At 38.1% G+C, this 24,664-nt stretch overlaps 1 protein-coding gene across 1 annotated transcript; it reads left to right on the forward strand.

Moving 5' to 3' along the window:
- The first annotated feature begins 317 nt into the window (after positions 1-317).
- LOC103903047 lies at positions 318-19,633 on the forward strand. The gene is made up of 4 exons (XM_009284175.1): positions 318-561; positions 16,097-16,308; positions 17,300-17,351; positions 19,564-19,633. The coding sequence occupies exons 1-3, from the start codon at positions 327-329 to the stop codon at positions 17,306-17,308; spliced, it is 456 nt and encodes a 151-aa protein (XP_009282450.1). The 5' UTR covers positions 318-326; the 3' UTR covers positions 17,309-17,351; positions 19,564-19,633.
- Positions 19,634-24,664: the final 5,031 nt, after the last annotated feature.

The following is a 24,664-nucleotide window of genomic DNA, read 5'->3' on the forward strand; positions in this document are numbered from 1 at the left end:
CTGCTAGTAGAAGTGTTAATGATAGCATGAAAATAGAGGTTAACACTTAAAGAAAAATGTTCTTTTCTTTTCCATAGTTTTTCTGTGTTGTAATTTCTTGTCAACCTCATAGTTCCTTCGTTGGATTGACAGAAACAATAGTTAGCTTATTGGTTTTAAATGTCTGTGCATTAATGCATTTTCAGATTAAACAGAGTTAGTATTCCTTTTCTTCTAAACTAAATTGTTGGTTTTTTTTCTTCTCTGTTCCCACTTCTCCAATCTTCCACTTTCATATCCCCCACCCCCCTTTTCCCTCTAAAAATATCCTTAGGAATGACTTGCTGATGGTGTGCCGCCAGCTGAATATGGAGGAGTCTGTCGCGGAGATCATGCACCAGCTGGGAGCAGACGAAAATGGAAAAATTTCCTTCCAGGATTTTAGTCAGTGCCGCATGGAACTGGTACGAGAAATCAGGAAGGAGGAAGTGGAGCTTTCTGTGATATCGGATGACTCTTGTAAAAAGAAAAAGTTAAGGGATAGGATAGCTTCCTGGCCAACTAGCAGCAATAACAGTTTAGGTAGGTATGACTTTTAAATATCATGTTGGTGTAATTTAACAAAAGATAAACTCTGTGGGTTTTGTTGCCAATTTTACTGGCATTAGGATTTCTCCTAAAGGGCTTTGTGAATATCTGTGGCATAATTTCATCATATATTACAGTGCTGTTGTAACTGATGCAGTCTGGTCATCGGTATATAGACTAGAATGTGTGCAGAGCATCCTCTTCTAAAAACCCTAGTTGCGCAAGACAATGATCTTTCTTGAAAGGACAAGAGCTGCAGAGCTCAGCTGATAACTGAAGATCCAGTGAACTCTTTGTTGTCTGTAAAGCCCAGACAGATAGGTAGGTAGAAATATTAAAAATGAGGAGAGAAATAATCTTAGTCTTTTGTCTTTCAGATGTAATATACTGTAGGAATGTGGATGTTTCTTGGATGCTTTAAAAAATCATTCCACTTAGTTGGGGATCTGAATGCTGGAAGTGCCTTGTGATTTAGACAATACAAAAATTCTCCTTTCCTTTTGCCTGCCCTCCACCCAGGACAAAAAAAAAAGGAAAAAAACCCTTGCCATGCCATCTACAGGAACATGGATGTAGAAGGGTTTGTCTGTGTCATTGAGCCCATCCTTGATAGCACTGTGATCAATCGGCATTAGAGCAGAAATGTTAACACCTACAAAATGCTTCCTTTCACCCTGTAACAGATGCAAGAGACCAGAGGGGACAGCTTCTGTGGTCAAAAATCCCAAAATGCAAGGTACAGTGGAAAAAGCTGGAGATGTCAGTACTCTAGCTCCCTACTGCAGCTGCATACTAGCTAAACATGACCGCTAGCCTATGATCTAGAACTGACCTACATCCATGCTTCAGGGAGATGATGTCAGTACCACTGATTGTATTTAGTAAGAGCTGTGTCCGCTCAACCTTTTGCTTAGACTACATGAGCCTAGATTTTTCTAAAATACTTTTTTAATGAGAGATCCTCTATTAGTCATCCCAATAGTTTTTCTTTCCATGTGTCCTACATTAAGTTAGGAATGTTTTTTACAGTCGGGTATACTTCGTACATCTTCCTGGAGAGTTTACTTATCTGTGTTCTGGCTCCTCATGTAAGTGACCTGTTGTGAGAGTCTAGTACTCTCTGACCAGGTTCTTTTAGATATTCCACGTGTGGAGGATGTCATGTTTAACATCAGATTTACTTATTTGAAGATAGTTGATGTTACATGGGATTTCTGATTTAGCAGAGTGATACAAAACATACTGAAAACACAATACAGACATAAGTTACACATAGCAGAATATAGCAATTGCAATACACAGTTCAATCACAATACCAACGTGATTCCGGTTACCAGGCGCTCTAGTATGCTCACCATCATGACACTGGGCATCCCCAGTCTCGCTGGGAAGACGTGGGTTGAAACCAGCTCAAGCCCATTGCTCTCTTTGAAATTCTTTTGTTAGTTGTTTACATTTTCATAGTCTCTATGTTGGGCTGAGCCATGTACACACCACCCCCATGTTGGCCTGGCTAACTCAGGGAGACATTCACACTCTTTTAATGAAGTCAGGGAGAAACACACCACCAGTTGATCCACTCAGCTGTTGATAGCTGTTTATCTAAAGCAAAGACCACCCTCGGGTCCCCTTGGTGTTGAGATCAAGTCAGCTTCTTTGCAACAGCTGTGAGCCATAAAACCCTGCATTATTCCCTGATATCGCCCTGGCCCATCTCCTCTGAGCCTTCTTCTATAGTAGGGGTTTACTGGTCAGTCACACCTGTCTTTATTTTTTCAGTAGTAAGTCTCCTAGAATGTAAAACTGGGCATGTGTTGGTTTGGGGGTTTGTTTTGGTGTTTGGGTTTATTTATTTATTTTTGGGGGGTGGGTTTAGCATGTTTTTCTGTCTTCTAGTAACTCTGCACATGTTTTTGGCTGGTCATCTCAGGCATTCAAATTTTCCTTGTTTGCTTTGTATCCCTGGTGAATTCCATATCTTCCTGCTTTTTGATTGACTGCACTTCTCCCTCACCATCCCGTCATCTCATGCTCATTGGCTTTTCTTTTTGGCTTCTCAACATAGCAAATCTGTTTCATAGCTCTGTTTATTCTCCATCTCATCTCTTTTACTGTCTTCATAGTCATATTTTGTAGTACATGTATTTTGTTGTTAACATTTCCTCTGTTTATCCATCTTCCATACATATTCTTGAATTGCAAGACTATTAACTCCATAGTTTCTATGCCCGTTTTTCCATCGCTGTCTATACTGAATCTTCATAATCCTTGGGTTCAATTACATTTCCAGCCTATGAATCTCTTCCAGGAGCTGTATCAGACAACACTTCAAAACCAAGATCGTGCCTAATATCTTTTTTAATTGGATTAAGGATGATGTGTGTTCCCTAGCTCTTACAATTCTGCCTCTGTTGGCTGTTTTTTCAATGCTGCCACAGTTGTATTTTCCTGCAAAACAGAAAACTTCTTCTGCCCTCAGACTGCTATACAAAGTTTCCCTGTTTGCTGACCAGATTTCTGGCAACTTGGGGTTTAAAATCTTATTTTGTAGACAAACCAGCCTAATAATTATGGTTTGTAATAATCAAGGGTAAAGGATAGGACCTAAGCTTTACTGGAGAAACATTCTGAGATTGTAATGCAGATCTATCCCACAAAGAAATCTTATTAATTGCTGCTAAAAAATAGTCATAGATGAACATTCAAATATGTTAATGTATACAATTCAATCCCTACTCTTTTTTCCTATTTGCCAATTTCTGTTAGTTGTACAAGAGTAATTTAATGCATTTTTAAAGTTGGTGAGTGAATTCATATTTCTTTTCATAATTCCCCACCCCCCCCAAAAAAAAAAAAAGTTGAGTTAAGTCCAGAAGACCTTTGAATTTCCTGCCTTGGTATATTTTGGTCTGTGCTGATGAAGCCTGACTACTTTACTGTACTGTGTTTTTACACCTATAGAGGATTCATGGTTTTTGTACTTGTTCTGCCTTGACTCTTGCAGATTCTGTAAGACTTTTTTAATAATTAGAGAACATACAGAGATGCTCCCCCATGTAAACAAAAAACAGAATGGGAGGGAATAATAATAATGAGTGTTTAGAATGCAACTGGTCTTTATTTGGTTGTAGAAGAAAACCATTGTGGCAGCCCTGTCCAAGATGTTCTACAGATCTTTTTTTAAAGAGGCAAGGAAACACCACTGTATTTCTGTGATATAAACACTGCACAGAGTATGAACATAATGAGAGCTGAGGAGTTACACTTGCAGTCAAGCTTGACTTATGATCTGCGTATGCTTCCATGCTTTTCATGTCTTTGAGGGCTCATGTATGTACTCGTTAGTGATCAAAGAGTCAGTTGTGTTATATTGACTGTTTGCTATTGCTTTCTAAATATTGTTTAAGAAGGGAGACATCATGCGCAAATTCAAACATATAAACTTGGTGGATGTTCTTTTTTGTGTGTATCTTTCTTTTTTTCGGACAAGAAACACTGTTTTTGATAAACATTATTTTCGAAATAGTTTACAGGGCTTTTTTCAAGACTGATTTCTACATAATGTGCGAGCTGCTGATAATCCTTGAAAGCTGTTATCATGTATCCATGTGGGGTGCATGAATTACAAAATTTCAAAATTAATTTGACTGCCACTGAGTAACAGAGGTCCTGGTGGTCTGAAGCAAAGGAATCCAGCCTCTGTCATGGACATTTTTACACTGTGAGTTTGTATGTAATTGTGCAGAGATTACCAGTCAGACAGCACTTTGTGCAGGCTTTTCTTGTAGCTGTTCACAATTTCTTAACAAAGAGTGCAAAAACATATGCATATATCTAAATAAAAGATTATCTTTGTTACCTATAGTTTTTGCATTTCATTATAAAGAAAATAACTGGCAAAAAAGGTCCTAAGAAATAATTACATCTAAATGACTACTGAACTTTGTATCACCCATCATTTTTAATCACTGGTAAGGTTATTCTAATAGTTTTGCCCAACTTTGCCCAACAAATGTTTTTACTCCTGTGTTTCCAGGTGCGATGCAGAAGTAAGGAAACTGGTTGAATGTTTTAGTCAAGGTACAGGACTCAGGTTTATTAATACCCAGTCATATATGTGCTCAGGAAGCCAAACCTGCATCCATATCTACCATCTTGACAATCAAATGAGTATATAGATTTAGAAGTTTAATCTTTTATTCAAATGCATGAAAAAGGATATTTTTCAAGTTATTAGAATGATGCTTTTTGCTGCTTGGATATCTGCAACTCAAGGCTGTTACAATGTATTGTAATTCTTATTCTACACTTTCTATAAGTGAAATGGAATGTGAACTCTGTTAATATTCTTCTGACATTGTTTAAAATCTAATAAAAATGAATAAAATAACTTTTGAAAGTGTTGCTGGAGTCTTGCAATGACCGTATGCTACCTGACTCTCTAATATATCATTTCAGTAGGAAACACAGGAAGAATGTCAGTTACTGATCAGATCTGTGGGTCCTATTTCCAGTTATGGAGACTGAAAGCCATGATGGGTACAGTAAATCTGTGTGAATCATCTAGTGAGTGATGGAATTGGATTGCTTGGTGAATGAGAGCCTATAGTACAGCAGAACTACACCTCTAATGTTTTAAGGCGGGAAGTTGCCTGAAAAGTTGTGGCCTCTGTCAGGTTTTTCAGTGTTAGATAGTTTTATGTCTTATGTAAAAGCTAGAACTAGAATTATTTATATTATATGTTGTATAGATTTCTCTAGCTCTTTACAGGTAATTAGGAAATTGCCATTTTTTTCCCATGATAAAGAATAGTCTATTCCTAGTGCCCATTGTTTTTGAGGATGAACAAGATATGGTACTGTTTATTAGTAAATTCCGTCTTTAGACAGGTGAATGGCTTCCTGTCCCACTGAAAGCTGCATGTACTTACTGATCTGATTTCATATTCTAGATAAACAGTTATGAATACCAGAGTCCATAAGCAATCTTTCGCTGTAGGTTAGTAGTTAGTAATTAATTCATAGCCAACTCCCCTGTTCTCTTTACTGAAAATAAGTCCCTTGAAAATTTGGCATGATAATTTATTTACATTGTGGATCAAGCATGGGAATTAAGCAAAGGAATGGTAGAAATTCAGCATCAAATTAAGCTTATTGGTAAACATGAGAGGCAGGCCAGTTGGGGCTGAAAAATCATTACTTTTGCTTTGCATTAATTCCATGTTTGATCTTACTGCAAATAAAATGCTTTCAAGAAACTGATGCAGTGATTACATTTATTTATGCTATGTTTAATTAAAAACTACAGAGCTCATATGGACTTAAAGTTGTGCCATAGATTTTCTTGACATCTATGAGCAAAGTTTCACCTTAGATTTGTTTGACTGGAAAAGCTGTGGATATCTGCTAGGCCAAATTTAACTACATACGAACTTACGTTGACTGTAAGTGGTTCAGTTTATTACTTTTAAATATTCTTTTGATACTGCTATCTGTGTGCAAAGCAGCAGAATATAGGTAATTTTTTTTTTAATTTTTTATCTTTTTTTAGAAACATAAGAGTTCTAAGTTCTGTGAGCAGCAGGACAAATGAACCTGTATTTCTAAGGGGTTTGTAATTGACAGCTGACTAATCTTATTGAATCTGCAATGTATAATATATGTTAAACACCAGCAAATCTACAAAGTATGGAAATCATCCCCGCAGAATAGGTTCTCTGGTGTCTGATAGGGCAACAAACTTGGTTGAAGCTTTCTTATGGTTTGAATACTTTTAAAATGTAAGAACAGCTAATCTGCATTAGACCAGAGGTTATTCTGAAACAGTTATTCTCTTAGAGTGGTGAAAAGCAAATGGTTAGAGAAGATAATAGGAACTGGGTGAGCATGTAATGATGCTTCCCTATTGAATTTCAGTTCAGGGACTTTGAACTAGAAATGGTTGCGCTTGTTCACACATGCATTGCCTCTGTCCTTCTGTAATACTGTCTTACAGAACTGAGTCTTTGAACCTGTGTTGGTCTTTAGCATTTACCATATCCTGCAGCCAGGAGCAGCACAGCTTACCCTTTTGTTGTATGAGGAACAAACTCTTTTTGCTTTGCTTCAATTTCCTGACCTCCTTCTTCCAGGTGTGTGTGTGGGTTTTCTCTCTCTTTTTTTTTTTTTTTTTTTTTTCCTCCTAGCATGTCTTGTCAAGGTTGAGCATTGCATCACATTGCATTATTTTTCTCAGCAGGAGCACTAACAGAATCTGTCACCTCTGTGCCTTCCATAGAACTTACAGGAGTTTAGTATATTTGAGACTTTGACACCACTATCAAATGTTTTCAAAATTACCAAATAGCTTAAAAAATTGGAGGAAAAGGGGAAGACAAACAGACCAGTGGGCAGGGCATGCCTACAGGGAAACCCAGGAAGCTGCCCTTCTTGATAGCTGCTGCTACCAAGAGTCAATAGAATGGTTGGCCCAGACACAAGCATGTAGCTAGAGCTGGATCCTGGTACTTGGCCTTCTTAGCATCACACAGCTCTACAGAGGACCACAGCTCTGGCTTGTTCCAGAGTAATGTTACTGCATAGCCAGTGCTGTCCATGCTTCTTGCTCAACTCCACTGGCAAGACATGGAGCTGTGGCTTGCCATATGGAGTGTGGAACTGGATTACAGCATCACTTTTTTCCCAGTTTATGCTTCCTACACAAACTGTGGTAAGCTTGAGAAACCAAAAGGGTGCAGCTGGGATTTTCATAGAGGCTATGCTTCGTTTGGCTTGGGAATGAGCACTGTGATACATCCCACTCTCTAGCTTTTGTAAAACAAGGGTTGCCTCTCCGCATATTTCTGCTTACCCTCTCCTGACTTACACGGTGACATGCTCTTCACCTTGCCCAATTCTAATATCACCAGTGTAGATCTGACATACTCTGGTTCGTAAAACAACATGAAAATGACAGACAGCAAACTCAGGATGTTTTGTTTGTTTGCTTTGGTACACATGAATGGAAGTCGGATCCAAATTGAGATTGTCTTGAGTGGAAGATAATCTGGGGGGGGAAGCTGATTGTTCACATACAGAGAAAATTGCCATGTGAGAGAAAATAACTTTCTTCAAAAGTATAGTGCACACAATACAAATACTGTACTTGGAAGGTGTGTTGGAACTTCATCTAGCCTCTGCATAATTTCATGTTTTATGTGCCCTTTTTCCTATTACTATATACCCCTTTTTACTAGAGATTATTAATTTCCAGAAAAAAAAGGATTATTGTCTCCCTTACTACAAACTTTAAATGAAATATTAGATTGAGTTCCTGAGTATAATGCAGTTGTTAGCCACCAGTGTTGTGGCAAAATTTAGTTTGGTAATTAAACAACACCTGCGTTCTGGGAGACCTTGGGTTCTAGACTGTTGATAAGTCATTCCCATCATCCATTTCTTGTGTCTGAATAGAGGAGATGGTTGCCATGTCTCAACAATAATCTTAAATCATTTCAGATTCAAGGATAGGTGTATGAAGGTGTCATGGATAGTATGCTTTTTTTGTTTTCTGTTTCATCATTTCCTGTATGGCCAATGCCAATCTGCTGGCAAGTACTGAAACCACGATAGTTTACAGATATGCATTTCTACAGTAATTGAAATAAATTTGAAGAAGGTTGGTTGACTGAAATTCCACAAATATTTGTTAATATGCATGGCTTGGGCTACTGGTTTAACAAGCCCAGCTTCTTCACCCACAAAGCTGTGTTGCATGACTGGGAAATTGTAATGAGAAAAAATTTTTATTTCACTAGACATATCACTAAATGTTTTACTTTCTCAAGACTTTATAAGGAATGAGTTACCTGATACAAACTTTGATTGTCTACTTTATGGTTTTGTTCTTAGCAAGCTCATTCTTTTATCTGTCCTAATTTTCATGTGGGCATTTAGTTTATTTCTTTCTTAAGATTTTAGGTAGTTTTCATACTTGCTAAAAATGTGCTTAGAAAAATATGTCATGGAGTGTAAAAAAATCAAAACCCAAAAGCCAAAAAAAATATTACTTAGCTAAGTGAAAGTGCTAGTTAAGTGTCAAACTGTTCTAATTTCTTTAAAGGTGCATTTAAGTATTTCCCAGATTTACTCTATAGTTATACCCTATAGTGAGTCTGGCAGCACAAAATTCCAGAATTCCTGAATTCTGAATGTACCAATATTGAGGATACTTCAGTGAACCTGAAATACAATTAAGGTTTTGTGATGATTTGAAGAAATATACCAGTAGAAAGTGAAAATGTTATAACTGTAGTTCAGGGACATGGGAGACGAAGCATGAGCTGACTGCACTTGGTGTACATACTACACTTAACGATATGCAACTAAAACTGTGCATGAGCCTTCAGTGGGCATTGAGAAACGTAACTGGAGAAGATTTATTTTACTGAATTATGTCTACAAGAGAGTTCTTGTCTATTGTGAGTATTAGTTTTATATGTTCTCAAAGGTAAATAATTCTACTCTTTCAGTCAAAACTTGACTTCTCTTTCCATTTGTTCTTTGTCATATTTTCATGCCAAAACCATTATGCTCTATTAGGTCATTTGCTTGATACTGATGAGTATTTTTGTGATCTCTGTAATGCTATCAAGCATGTGCATTGTATTGTATGTTCCTAGTACTAGAAAAGGCATATAAAATGCTGCTCATACTCTTTCAAAGTATACTTGCTTGTCTTGGCATAATATCAAAGTGTTCTGGAGCTTTTTGTTCTTTGAGGGGTTAAGAAAACACTACATCTAAACAAAAATTGTCAAAGGTGTCAGATGCATTTTTCTAAGAAGTCCAAAGCTTTTCTTTTTTAGAGCAAAAATGATTGATTTGGTTCAATTTTCCTCTTAGATCTGATTTAATGAAACAGATTTCTTCCATGGAGTAAGTTGCCTTAGTTAGTCAGAGTGGGGTGTAGCTGTGGCTTCCTTCCCTTAGAGCTTGTTATCCTCACTTCCAATCCTAAGGAGAAAAGGATTGTAATAACATAGCCTAACACAGTATCTTCTATGCAGTGTTCATCAAACCAGAGAAGGGTGTGGTGGGAGGAAGAAGACCGAGATAGTGATCCCACAAACCCTTGTCTTAGTTATTCCTCATTTCCCCTAACTGCTTCTCCCATAGGAAATTATTTCCTCCTAGGTCACTGGAGAAGAGTTGCAAAAAGTTCTGATGAGAACTTTCTCTAGGACTGAATGCTGCGTTGAGAATGCATTTAAAAATTATGCCTCTGCTGACTTTTTTTTCCAAAAAAAGAAAAGCTGTTTTATTCTGAATTCTCCCAGAACTTGTAATGGATGTTTAGCAGACATCTTTCTGTATTTTTAAATAAACATTCTCACCCACCTGTGGATGCGAGGATCAGTCATTATCATCACTCTGTTGCCATGCTATCATTCACATTGTTCTGTCATCTGATGCAAAATAATAAATAAGTTTTAAAGTGTGTTTCCTGTTAAATAGGAAAGAGTTACTCTAGCTGACAGGCTTGGGACATGTGCCAGGTGGTAAACATGGACTGTGAAGCTGGAGCCTTTGGTCTTTGATTCCTGTATGGGAGTGGTTCACTGACTTGCATAGAGCCTTTTGTGGTTATCTTGTGGTTTTAAGTAGGTTTTAAGTAGGTTCCATTCCAGACATAAACAGTTCTACCAGAAGGTTTTTGTGAACAAAAAAGCTATCCCCGCTTCCTCATTAGTTTCCTATAACTCTTCCAGGAAAAATATCACAGACAGCAGGATGTGAGAGAAAACACTTGTTTTCTAATGCGTTATGGAGAACATTGGTGTTACGGAGACACATGATGTTATGTAGAACACAATTGAAATAGTTTCAATAAGTTCCAAATATGACTTTATAATTTTCACTTCTCTAGTCAGGTTGGCTTAGTATAAAGTTGATCCCTCTTTGGAGCATAGCTTCTTTCCAGTTGTTTTGATTTACTGGACTTCATATGTTGCTTGAGCAATTTGAGCTCTCTTCAACTTCTAAATTTTCTTTAAAGTGCATTTGGCCCTTGTAATTTTTGCATCAGCTTATGGGAGTTGAATGTCTGAATGTCCAGAGACTTATTCTCCATTCCTCTTGGTTTCCTGCCCTACCCCCCGTTTTTTACAGCTAGGCCAGCTCCTTGACATCTTATTCAGCTGACTGCTAAGTGCAAAATGACCATGCTTTGTTAATTTTGTATGGTTTTCCCTTCATTCAGTGGTGCTCTTACCACCAAAACCATTATTACTGAAGTCAGTAGGGAGCTTTCAAATGACTACTGCTTTTCGCAAATCTCCCTGTTGCCTTCATTGAATAATAGAATAAGCGCTCAAAATTCCCACTCTTTTTGATAGTTTTTCATATTTTAACTGTTGAATGAAAGATTAAAAAAAATGCTGAAAAATAGCTGTTCTTCTGGTAAGATAATGCTTTTGGAATACAGAAGGATTCTGTCTTCAGTCAGTCAGAATCTGAATTTTGAATATTGAACAAAATGGAAGCGGAAAAGAGAGGAACTGTCTGGCTCATCTTAAAAAACTGCAAAGTCACTGATTGCCTAAATCTATAACCTCTTTATGCCTATCAAGTGGTCCAGTGTGTGAAATGAGATGGTAGAATCAGATGGACCGTATCTCCAGGAATTGTTGTATACATGTAGTAAAGCATGAAGAAAATGTTTTAAAATAATTATGCAGCTTCTGATTATGGCTGGTTGAAATAGGTTTTGAGACCAGAGGCTAACACTGAACTGAGAGGACTTAACTCTGCCCACTCAGCAGTAAAATCATCATATTCTAGAATGAAATTTCTCCCAGAAGCAGCTGCAAGCTGTGCCCAGTGCATGTGTAAGTTATATTCTATGTTAAATATCAGAGTCTCTCAAATAAATTTAGGTAACTAAATGTCACTGATACCTCATGAAAAACAGTGATAAGACTTTGGATCTCTGCTGTTAAGACCCTCCTCATTGAGTGAGGTGTAGCTATGTGACCTAGAGGCTGGTTGTGCTTATAGCGTCTTACATTGTCAACTCTCTTCGTGTTTGCCATTCGTAAGCCAGACTCATTTGAGAAGCTGATGCAGGGCTAATCTTACAGTACCTCAGTTTTCCTGATATCCCAGATCCTTTCAGCCACTCATACATCTTCAGCACCCTACCATCTTGGTGGGTTATCTTTCCTACCCTGTGAGCAAAGATGAAATCACATAATGCTTGGTCCATCAGCATAGCCTGGTAAAGTTAACCTTTACCAAACCAAAAAGCCTGGCTGTGTGGGTAGACTTGTAGTTATGGTAGGCATCTGTTGCAGAGTACAAGGCTTGTAGGCAGAGAAGTTAGTAGAGAAGATGAAATACCATTTTCTTTCAGATCAGCATGATGAGATGACGCCAGCAGCAGAACACAGACCTCCATGCTGTTACTGAGAGCTTTGCAGGTGATAAAGGAAGATTAAGCTAGCAAGAAGTCTCAATGCAGATGGGCAAGGTATCCTATCATAGTGATACTTGTCGAGGGAATTGATTAAAGTTACTTCAAACAGCTTTGATACAATTCACCAGCTGAAATGTTATCTGTGATTATGGAATCTTGTATGTGTACATGTCATCAAACTAAACTGTCCTTTGTTTTTCTTACATGTGGTATCATATGTCAAAGTTTAAATAATTGTAAATTGTAAGGAAATAAGGAAAAGCTGGGGCTAACTAAATGAACAGGAAAACCTGCAAAAGGCGAAATCTTTAAATAAATGTTTCAGACAAGATTTAGGTTACCCTGCTGTGATTGACCTGACTGCTGCTAATGGATCCACATATGCTCAGATGCTTTACTCATGTACTCTACAAAAGGCTAGAAACAAGAAGTTCCTGTTAAGTACTGAATGTTTACTATAACATGAATTTCACCCAGAATTAATTACAGGTCAAGAGAGGCAAGTGATAGTAGCACTAGGAAGGCAGTTAAAAGAATACTTGTGTAGAATCTTGTGTAGAATCGGAAGCTTTTATACTGCACTTTTAGAGAAGTCCGATGTATCCTTTCAGTCCAAAACAGATTGATTTAACTGTCTTACTCTGGAATTGAAATGTTATGTAATTTGAAAACAATTATATGCTTTTATATTACTTAGCTGATACAAATATTGTGCAACTAATTTTTTTTCTTTTTCTGCTTAGCAGTTGTAACAACATAAGTTTTCTGGCATGCTTATTACCTGGCAATTTTCATGACAATTTTGTTTCATTTAATACATAAATTTCATGTTTCATATGATTGTAAGTGTAGAGCAACAAGGAAAACTACTATGGGATGTGTGTAGTTCTGTAAAGACTAATTCTTAAACACAGATTTAGGAACTATAGATTCCTAGTTATCAGGTTGGCTATCAGCTTTTGGTGTGCCGTCACACCTAATGATCCCTTCTTTCCGATTCCTACTGTAAGAGAAAGAGTTGTACATTAATTACGGCAACATATAAGAGTTGTATGTTAATTCCTGACTGAATTTTCAGTTACAACTGAAATCTCAGTTTTGACAACTCCAGAGTTTCCCTGCAGAGCTAAGACTTGAAAGCTGCATGACCCAGGAGGACAGCATCTTAACAGCCAGAGTTTTGGAATCTGTGGGCAAATTTAGAGATTAGGATTAAGCCCAAAATAAAATACTGGAAATGCCTGCCTTTGTAACAGTCATCTCTCCTTGCATTTTTAGTATGTATGTTTTAAATGAGTATGTTCAACAGAGTTGAACTTTTAAGAAAACTTGGGTTAAAAATACAGTCACAATACCGTCATAAAAACCTGATCTTTCCTGGAGTGCCTGATCCGTCTGTGACTGACAGGTGACTTCTGAGCCAGCTGACTGTTGTTAATTGCTTCCAATCTGATAGCAGATGGTGCAATCAATGAAGGCCACTTGGGTCTTCAACAAAGCTACTGTTGTTAATGGAATGAATGTGAAAGCTCTTTCGCCGAACAGTGCCGTTTGAGTAATAGAAATTTAGTGCACATACTCTGTTGAAATATGTGCCATATTTAGCTCTGTAAAAACAGGAGTGTCTATGTGATGTAACCAACTCTCTTAATTCTGTGGCTATGCTTGTGCAGATAGACTTGTTTCCCGTGTTCTTGTCAAGCCTGGGAGATGGCAGAGCTGATCCCCTGTCTCCCTCAGGCTCCTGAGATATTTCTGCGGCTTCGGCTCTGTGAGCTGCTGCTTTTTTCTGCTGTACAGTATACTGTAGCCACAAGAGGGCAGAGATACCTAACATTATGCATAGTCACCAGTCACAGTACACTACACTCAATGTAAAATATTGCTGGTAGCCGTGTCTTAGTTCCGCTCTGTTGGAGACTTTGCAGCATGTAGTTAGATTAAGTATGATGGTGCATGCTCTTGGTGTGAATGTAATTGAATTAATCTTTAATTGTTACCTGTACCTGTGGTAATGAATCATGGTAATTATATTGGTATAAAATGTAATTCTTTTTCGTATTTGTGTTATTTTCTACTTACACGTTTAAAGACTAGCATATTCTCATTACAGCAAGGCAGGGAAACACCTCTGGGTTTCCTAAGTCAGTTTGTCATGCATAACTGCTTTACAGGGTGTTAAGAGTGTTGACCTAAAGCTACAGATTAGGTCTTGCTCCCCTTCTGGCTGGTTTTCTATTTGCACATTTGCAGCTTCAACTTTCTTGGCAAGGGGGAGGCGTTCTCCTAATAGTTCATTATATAGTTTATTGTTTCTCCCTGTCATTGTACTGAATAAGTAATAACCAATGATTAGTAAATGCTCACTTAGAATGCTAATGAATATTTGAGAGAGAACTATCTCATAAAAAGGAAAAGCTTTCAAACTAATAGGATGGCATTACAGACAATTACTTATGGTTTGATGATTGCATGGTGGATTTAAGAGTTTTGCTCCGGTTTGTAGCTCTGGATTCTGTTCTGACTTTTCTATTAATTTAGAATGTGTGCTTGGACAAGTCACTTAATTGTTTTTAGTCTTCATTATGTTACATATGAAATTTTACAGTGCTGCCCAGGTTTATTAAACAATCTAGTGTCTACCATGGAATATTTTGCCATAGGAAATTGTTGAGCCTAAAACATAACAAGATTTTAAAAGGAGTGAGACAGTTGTGTGGGAAGCAGAAACACCCAGGGATGAAGTAGTTACTGATAAAGTAAGAAAATTTTGTTAAATTTGTTTTAAGGTTTAAGCCCATCTCTGGCTGTAGGGAATTGGAAGGATTGTACATGGAAAAACAGCAACCCTACAGCTTCATGATACAGAAACTTCCTCTGAAGCATTCATTGTTTGTCACTAGCTACATGATCATATTCTTACATTGATTTGTAATGCAACACCTTGTGATGGATGTGTCTCAAACTTGAACTGAAACAAGAAGGTCTCTGAGGTAATAAGAAAGGCAGTGCTAACATAAAAAATGATGAACTATACAGCTAAAAGATTCCCGTGTTGGTATTCAGTAAACAAAAAGAGGTGAATTATGGTTTTCCTCCTTTGTTCTTTGATCAGTGCTGCTTTTCAATCTGATGTAGTAACTGACACTTTTTCATTCAGTGGTCCTTAGCTATTGTAAATGACACTGGTTTTAATCTATAATAAATAGTCTATGCAAATACTTTTATTTTTCCTTCTGGATCTTGTAATTTAGTAAATGATCTGTGCATTGAAAATGTTACTACTTTTTTTTTTCTTTCTGGCATTGTCAGCATGTGCAAGATGGGGACTAATGGTGGTGGAGCTGTTTGCTTTTTTCTTTCCGGAAAGACAAGCAGTCTTATTCATGTGTCAACAGTGTGCCCTGTCAGCCAAAAGGGCCAACTGTGTCCTGGGGTGCATCAAGCACAGCATAGCCAGCCGGTCGAGGGAGGTGATTGTCCCATTCTACACTGCACTGGTGCGGCCCCACCTCAAGTACCATCTGCAGATTTGGGCACCTCAATATAAGAATTAAATACTAGAGTGTGTCCAGAGGAGGGTGACCAAGATGGTGAAAGGCCTCGAGGGCAAGACTTAGGAGGAGCGGCTGAGGTCATTTGGCTTCTTCAGCTTGGAGAAGAGAAGGCTGAGGGGTGACCTCATCGCAGCCTACAACTTCCTCAAGGGGGGCAGCGGAGAGGGAGGTGCTGATCTTCTGTCTGGTGACCAGCGACAGGACACGAGGAAATGGAATGGAGCTGCGCCAGGGGAAGTTCAGATTGGACATTAGGAAAAGGTTCTTCACTGAGAGGGTGGTTGGTCACTGGAACAGGCTCCCCAGGGAAGTGGTCACGGCACCAGGCCTGTCAGAGTTCAAGGAGCGTCTGGACGATGCTCTTCGTCATAGGGTTCAGTTTTAGGTAGTCCTGTGAGGAGCAGGGAGTTGGATTTGATGATCCTTATGGGTCCCTTCCAACTCGAGATATTCTATGATTCTATGTGTTCTTTATACACAGTCCATACTAGGATGTTTTTCCATTTCTCCATTTTAGGTGCCTTATCAGGAGCCAGAGAAAGCTGGGAGTACGATTCAGGAGCAAGAGACCTTCAGAGTCCAGACCTCCAGAGTCATTTTACATTACAAAAGATGTTGGAATATGGTGGAAGCAATGTGACTCAACAGGCTGCTCTGCAGAGACTTCTAGCTCAGGCCTCAAATTTTAGCAACTCTGTTGGAGGAAGCTACTTAGAACTTGCCAACACTGTAAGTGCATTTTGCCTCAGCTTTTAAGTTTTGTAGATATTTTTTCTTGTTTTTCTCCAAAGAAGCATATTAATTCCAGCCTTAGAGCCTTTGAGCCTTCATGGAAACAATGCCACACTGCTGTTGCCTTTCATTTACCAGAAAACCAGTGTGATTTTAGCAGTTGGTAGGTGTATAGTATTTCCAAGGCTCATATAACTGAGTTCCATCAAAAAGGGTAGGAGTCCATGAGGAACCAAACTGAAGTTTTTAATTTATACAATTTAACAGAAGAAGAGTTGTGTCTGAAAATTTCCTACTAATTAATTTTTTTAAGTATGGTGTCAGATTGTTCAGAAGTGTTGTGCAGAAAAATTCTTCCAATGTTATTTCATTGCTGCCCACTAAATTGTTTATAATTGTTTTAAATGCTTGGTGTGCTAGCACTGTGCTTTTTTATTTCTACAGGCAAGAACTTTTCTCTCTTGTAAAAAACCACCTAACTGTTGAATGAATAGGGCATTATTTTTTGCTTCCCCATCAGTGTGTTGGCATCATGCTTGTGTTTCAATTTTAAGCCAGGTGTGTTATAAGAGAGCACCCATTTTGTAGCATGTTTCTGATTTATGTTGCACGGGAGTTTAAGTGGAGAAGTAAAGGATGCTAAAATGAAAGCAAAAAGTTTCTCATTTTTAAAATGACTGCTTATTGGCGTGCTTGACTTTGATGAAATAGACTCCTCGTTCATAGTATCATAGGATAATTCAAGGTGTAAGAGAACCTCAGGAAGTCATCTAGTCCAACATCCTGCTCAAGACTTAATGTCTAATGGAAGTGATTGCTGGCAACAGAGGAAAATCAACTTCTTTAAGCTACTTTATTTTAAAAGAAAATGATGAAAAATATTCTGAAAGTGTTTTCAAAACCTTTGTAAGTTTTATTGAAGTTCCTGAACATGATCTGATACAGCTGTGCAAAAAGAGTGGTTTGCATACTTTTGTTTCTGGATTAGGAACTGTGAATGCTGTGTCCTTTTTGGATCTGGAATTCATTCAGGTTTCAAGGTGGGTATGTATGTCCTCTTTCTATGCTCCTAACTGATGATGGTTCAGAAGTGATGGGCTTTGGTAATCTGTTGTACATTTGCAAATACGAAGACACAGGTGTGCAGTGTTATTCAAGAATGCACAGTGTGAAGGCTACTGCATTGCTATGACATGTAGAAATCTTAAAAATAAAAATGCTGAAGGATCGTAAGAAATAAAGATCCCCAGGTATTACGGCTTTCTTTTTATTTCCACCTCTAAATTCCTTCTATGCTTACTCTCATAAAAGATGCCTGATCTTTGTTTTAACACACATCTGTTATACTTCTGCTACTAAATATTCTTCCTATGTTCTTTCAAACTATAGTAGAATCAGCAGTCTCTCATTTATATGTAGATGAATTTAATAACATCTCCATTTAACTCCTGCTGAGCACTGGTGTCATGGATCATACATAATTTTTTGCTTTGGCTTTATTAAAATGGAGAGAGAAGGGAATGGGAGAAAATTGAGAGAATGGTTTACTTTGGTTTTCACTATTTACATTTATTCCCTTTACACAGTTTTTAATACTGAGGGGCATGCTTACAGCAGTCTAAATTTAGACTCTCTAAAGAGATAAACATAGCCTTCTTAGAGCTGTGATTTGATATGGGTACTTCCTTCTCTGTCTCTTTCTCAGATTGTTTTACCTAACTGCATTTGCCACAATGACAAGCCAAGCTGCTCCCTTGCATTTATTCGCAGAAATGACAGATCTCAGCTTTCACATTTTTATGGGCTGTATCCATGGACCTTTTGCATTTGTACACAAGGAGCTGGGCAGACTACTTTGTACTGTAACCAGGATTACTTCAAAAAAGCTGATGGAGGTTTAATACCTGCATTTCTCCCCTTCGGGAGTTGATTGTATTTCTTTTTGTAAAGTCGTGGAGTAGAAGGACAAAGATTTAAAAACAGACTCTATGTGGATATTTCTCTCTGGAACTCTAAATGCTCCTCAGGTTAACCAGAGAGGTTTATCTTCTTCAGAATGCTTGCGAAAAAGCAGAGCAGAGCCTTTCTGTGTCATCCTGCTCCCGGAGGAACAGTTCCTGGCAGCTTCTCCCAAATGCATCTACACAGGCCATGTGGACACGCTCTTGAAAGCAGTGTTTTTTACATTTCTTTGTAGATGTTTAGACTTTACACTCAGAGGTCTAACAAATTAACTTGTATGGGTGAACATAAATCAGTTAGGTGCTTTCTGGTTAGAAGTTGTGTGACTCAGCATCTTGAAGTGCTTTTCCCTGTTGGAGTGTCAATTCTTCTACTTGATTTCCTGTTTTTCTTTCTGACAGCCTTTTGATTTTAAACTGTGCAGTCAGGCTAAAGACATCTCTGTGGTGATTATGTGCTTCTACAGCATAGATTTTACTCCTCAGTCAATACAGAGACTCTCCACGCTGCTCTTAACATTTAAGTTTTCCATTTGCGAAAGCTAAATGAACATCAGTCCACTATCAATTTGCTTAGTTTTTATAAAGTGAATTTTTTAAATGCATTTTTTAAATCCTATGAACATACAGTTCTACAGAGCTTCATAAAAACATAGTACCTGCCCTGAAGCATTATTCCTATTCCTTCACAGGAGCGATACAATTTTTTAAAAAGCGCTGTTTAAATTTAACCATTCGTATTCATTGCATATGTTTTCATCTGTTCATTTCACATCTCTTTGCTATGTTTTGGTTTATTAACACATGTTCAGATTCAGCTTTTGTTTTACCTGAGTAATTTATTCTGTAGTCTTTATAGACTGTGTAATTCTTTCAGCCTTTTTCAGAGTTGCGTTTTTACACCTAAATATTAAGAATACATTTCTCTTTATAGCTCTTCACCCTGGTACCAATATTTATGACTAACATATTAACCTTTAATGTGACCTGTCACCACTTACTGATGATGTGCCTGTTCATGCCAGTAGGTTAAATACCACAGCAAATATCTCTGATGGGAACCCTTGTACGTGTTCCAAATGTAATAATTTATGAGCTTGGTTTGTATTGCATTGGGATGTAGATAATTTAAATATTCTTCATGGATAGAAAAGAATTCAAGCATTTCAAAGGATTTCTTTGTGCGTGTGCATGTTTGGGAGATGTTTTTTATTTGTACTTGAATCTTCAAAGTTGGACAAGAATCACTAATGTGGGTAGTCATATGGTGTCACATTTGTTCACTTCCCAGGCGGCCATGCGATGTGTTCCCTGTGGTGCTACCAGGAGGGATAGCACTCTGTTGTAGGACCTGAAGAATTGCTGTTCTCTGAAAACATCACATGGGGCAGCATCTCAATATGATAGGCATATTTCACATTAGAGTTCCAGTGAAGTTTAATAAGCTGAAGCAGTAAGATTTGGATATGTTTAATTCCCTTTTCATATTCTCCTTGCGCATGATTAAAATAGACTAGATCGACTTGATTTTTTTTTTAGTAGAATGTGTGCATATGAATGCTAATACATGTCTGTGTGCTTACTGTTAGTTTCTGTTGCCTTAGTTCAGTGTTGTTTTAAGATGAATGCATTTGTTGTCACAAATGTGCAAATGTTGTCACATTTACATAAGTAAAACCAATTGGGATTGTTTCATTTGCCATGATGATATGATCTCATACCTCTGTTCTTTTAGCTGTAAATACCTCTGGTTTGCTGAGAAAGTCTCTGCACAAAGTTCTTACATTTTTAAAATGTGACCCCAAGTGTGTTGATATATGGGGTTTTTTAACTATCTAGTCCCTGGACTGGTGTGATCCAGGATCCTTTAATCTCCGATTTTTCCTTCCAAAGACACTGCAGCTGTGTTGGAAGCTCTTTGACTACACCTTCCTTGCCAGAGCTCTTTTGGTTGAAAACATTTAGAAAGATTTGATGAGGGTATGGTTGACTTGCAGAGGGGAAGAGTACAGCTATATTTTTGAGAATAGAGTGTGGTAGGATTTCTTCATGACCACTTGCTTTTAGAAGCCCGTCTTACTATTTCCTCCTCAAAGCAGCCATGCAAGTGCCACAGATGTGGTTGTTCTTACTAACTCAGTGAGAAGGCCATATTTACAGAGCTGCCACCGTTGCTTCCTGCAGCATCTCGTTCTGGCCAACAACTAAGCAGGCATAATCCCTCTTTTGTCTTGTGTAGGGCTGTCAAGGCAAGATGGATGTGTCTAGGTAGGAGGGCATTGGCACAGATTGCTCCACCTGCCAAATCTGCACTTCTCATCTTAAGGGGAGCTGGTTTTGGAATGTCTCCAACAAGAACAAAACAGAAAGCTAATGCAGCAAGATTCTTAATGCGTCTTCTTGTAACTACTCTGGTATATGCTCTTCCTCAGCTATTCCTGTCCAATTTGCGTGTGTGTGTACCTCATTTGGAAGTACTAAAGACTTTGTTGAGCTTGGGAATGCACCGTTTTGATCGTGCATCTGTGTGACAGGGTATGCTTTCTGTACAGCAGAGTTAAGGTGACTAAACCGAGTTTAGTTCTGACTGTGGATTCAGTGCCAAATGCAGATATCATTTCTGTTGGGTACACAACCCAAAAGTTTATAAAGTACAAGGGCATACTGGAAATATTCATAGCAAAGCAATATGTAGTTGTATTAGCATTAGTTTCTCAGCATGATCACTAGCAGATGAGAACTTAATGTTTTTGTCTTAGGAAGTGTCATGTTCTCTGAAAATAGATATTCTTACCGCGATACCTTTTCGTTAGTCAGAGTCAGTGAGTGTTTGCATTGCTAATTTTTCCTCCTTAAGAGCATTAAGCTGTTAGTTATGATAGAACCATTGTTTTGAGAAAGCTCTTCTTTTTAGTTGACATAGTTTATACTGAGTGATAATATTCCAAAAGCCACTATTACATTTTTCAGGGACAGGTGGCTTTTCCTTTCCCACCTACATGATCTGCTCCATAATCAGGCAAACCTAACTTGCTGTGGCCTATTTATATGAATAGCTTTTGGATATAAAACAGCACACTTAATATTATTGTTGTGTTTACATTTATGTCAGACTGTAGTGCAGCTGGTTCTGGATAACTGCTTGAAAAAGCATTAATGGGCTGTTTCATCCTGAGTCACAATAACCGTTTGTGTGCTCCGAGGTGCATGTAAATGTAAATTAAGTGATCCGCATGTAAATTCTGTACTGCTGTCACGTTATGGAGCATATAATGATTTCTTGCAATGCCTTGATGTTATAAAATGTGCTTAGTACTTTAGCAAGAGAATATTATAGAGATGCTTGGTATTTTGCATATATTCACATACGACATTCTGTGATGAAATTCAAAATGCTAAATTTAATCTCTTTGTCCAGCCCAGTCTCCAGCACTTCAGACCATCGACAATACATCAATTACTCTGTTACTTCCTACCTTACCTCTCAGTTTGGCTGTAAGACAGCCAGCTGATATTTGCTGTGTTACTAGCAGGGGATGTGCCTATGTAACCAACAGTCTTTCCTTACAAAGACTGATATGATCAGATTATCCGCTGATAACAGATGTCTGCTTGTCCATCTTATGTATATAAGTTTTTATTTGGCATAAGTCACTGTAATGTTAGCATGTTTAGAGAGTAAAAATTATACTGCTTAAAACCCCCATACCACTCACCATCCCAAAAAGCTGTAAGCCTCATATGTGTACTGTAATTTTTTTAAGCTACATTTTTGGCTCATTTTAACTAAGCTAGTAAATGTAGATTTTAAAATTGACTCCTTAAAAACAGGAAGGATTGTCTGGTTACCAAAGAAAGCAAAAGTACTTTTGTAGGGGATGGGGAAAAAAGGGCTTCATAGAGATTTGCAGCAGTCTAGGTATCCTCTTACAGCTATCCTAAATATGAACCATTTTCTCTATTGTTTAATTTATAGCCATCAGCTGTAAATTAAATGTGAGTTTTATTGAAATCACACAGATATTTCTTTTGTGAAATTATCTTTTAAGGGAAAGTATCAAGGAAGTCTGAAAACAGAACTGTACTGTGAAAGGTAATTCCATGGTTGGTTTGTAGGCTACTTTTGTTTGGTGTCCCTCTTAATGAAAACCTACTCTAAAGTGTCTCATTTAATTTCTAAAGTTTTTGTGGTTTTATAACTCAGTAATATTGTTATGTCCTTTTCTGGCAAAGTCTGCCCCGTTTTCTTCTCCCACCTCTCTCCAAATCTTCTCTGTTTTTAAATTAAGCCTGTTTGTTCCTTGGTTTGGGAAGCTCTGCTCCTTCAGCTTCCCCACCCCTTCCCTTACAGACAGGGAAAGCTGGCCCCATCAGCTTTCCATCAGGTACCCCATCAGGTACCATCAGATACCATCAGGTATCCCATGCTCTCAAGGCACATCTTTTGGATGGGAGAAAGTAATGCCTTTCTAGTCCCTCTGCATGAGGCTAGTGTAGATAAGAAACACTTAGATTCTGTGTATTTCAAAGAATTTATTTGGTGCTATAGCCACTTTGTAGGATACGTCAGAATTCAGTTACCTGTGCATGGATTGATTTTTCCTAAGTTATTTCACTGGGGAGTCTGTTCTGTATTTGGGAACGAGTACATACTGTTACAGTAAACCGCAGGAGCCAGGTCTCTTCCTCTCCTCCCCTTGCAGCCATTTGTTTTCCATGTCCTACATGCAATTTGTATTACAATTTCTTTTTAATGCCAATAAGAGATATTTCCATAAAAATGTAGCCTAAAGATTCCTTCAGCTGGAACCCTAGTAGGAAGGAAGTTGAAGAAGATTCTGGTGGTATGGACGGTACAGCCTACTCTTTATAAAAGATTTGTGCCCAAGATAACCATGCCTTTTGTGCCTTTGCTTCCAAACTAGGCATTGTTCCCATTCTGCCAGGCTAAAAATAGAATCCAAGAATTCCATTAATGCAAGAACTGATTATTGGAATATAGATTCAGGAGGCTTGGCTTGTCGGAAAGCAGGCACAAAGGCAGTTTTGTCTGACAGACATTTTTTATGTCTGGGGATGTGGGAAGCTGTTTGCTGTTTGTCTTTGATTTCAAGCCAGCATTGCAATGGAGTTTGTCTGAAGCAGGCATCAGGTGTAATAGGATTATGCATTGCGTTTATCCAGTCTGGGCTTCCACAGCCCTCTAATAGTGCTCACTTATTCATTTTTCTCTTATAAGTTAAAATGGACATTATGGATTAGGTCTGCCAGGACTCATCTATTTAATACAAAATGTAGTTTTTCTGTATTTTGAACTTATTGGATCATAGCAGACATGGAGGTAAGAGGCAAATTATAAACTTTCTTGAAAATTCCCTTCAGTAGCATATTCACATAATTTCTTTCTCCATGATAGATGATTACACTGTAGCCCCTTTCTAACAACTCTATGCTGAGCTGGTTTTTGTTTTTGTTTTGGTTTGGTTTTTTAATTCTGTTACTGTTTCCATCTGCAAACGATCACAGCTCAACGTGATGGGTGTCAGCACAGGGCACATTTGTTCAGGCAGCCTTTTAATAGATCCTTTTGACTGAGGCTTTTAATTGGATCTTTTATGTGACTGTTGAACAATACCTCTTACAAGCATATAACGAAGGTGAAGTCCGCAGAATGATGGGTTTTGACCCAGCTCTGCGGTTGTAATTGGATGATGGGAACAGGCGTGTGGCAATTGGGTGCTGTAGAAAAGGGGGCTCTTAACAAGTGTGTGTAAGTAGATGTTTTGAAGGTCTACAGACGAAGCTTCAAAATTTCTAATTTAACTTAGTCACAAGGGCTTTGTATCTTTCACCCCCTCACTGCTTAGAAACTGTCTTTATGCATCCCATTTTGTTTGCTGTAGTTAAGAGAGCTCTGGCTCTGGTGAAGGTGTTCAGATCTTTTTACTTTTCCAAATGTTTTTTTTCTTTTCAGTTGTCTGAAATGAAGAGCAATTAACCTGGTACATTGGGCCAGCACCACTGCACACAGTGGTGTGGTGTATAGTATTAATATTATTCATATAGTATTATATTATAGTATTAATATTATTGCTTTGCTTGGCAGTGGTAAGTTTAGCCTGAGGCCCAGGATTAGTCTGTTGAAGCAACATTAACCTCCGGGATTCTGGTATGCCAGAAAGATTACCATATAGCTCTTGTAGCAGGGTCTTCTATCTTCCCGGCTTTTCTGCCTGTTCTCTGAGTGTGAACTGTTGACATGACGCAGTTGCAGTTCGCAGTGCTGACCTTCTGTGAATCCTCATTTATTAAAAAGATGAGGAGACTTATTCCCCTTCCCCTTCTACATGCATACTAAACCCTTATGTTTTGGTTACATGATATATAGGAAT

Source organism: Aptenodytes forsteri, unplaced genomic scaffold, assembly GCF_000699145.1.
Source record: "Aptenodytes forsteri isolate BGI_AS27 unplaced genomic scaffold, ASM69914v1 Scaffold69, whole genome shotgun sequence".
NCBI lineage: Eukaryota > Metazoa > Chordata > Aves > Sphenisciformes > Spheniscidae > Aptenodytes > Aptenodytes forsteri.

Bases quoted from the DNA above. Each gene is read 5' to 3' on its own strand.
- LOC103903047 (XM_009284175.1), top strand. From the start codon at position 327: ATGGTGTGCCGCCAGCTGAATATGGAGGAGTCTGTCGCGGAGATCATG. The intron at 562-16,096 runs GTAGGTATGACT...TCTCCATTTTAG, and splicing joins TAGCAGCAATAACAGTTTAG to GTGCCTTATCAGGAGCCAGA.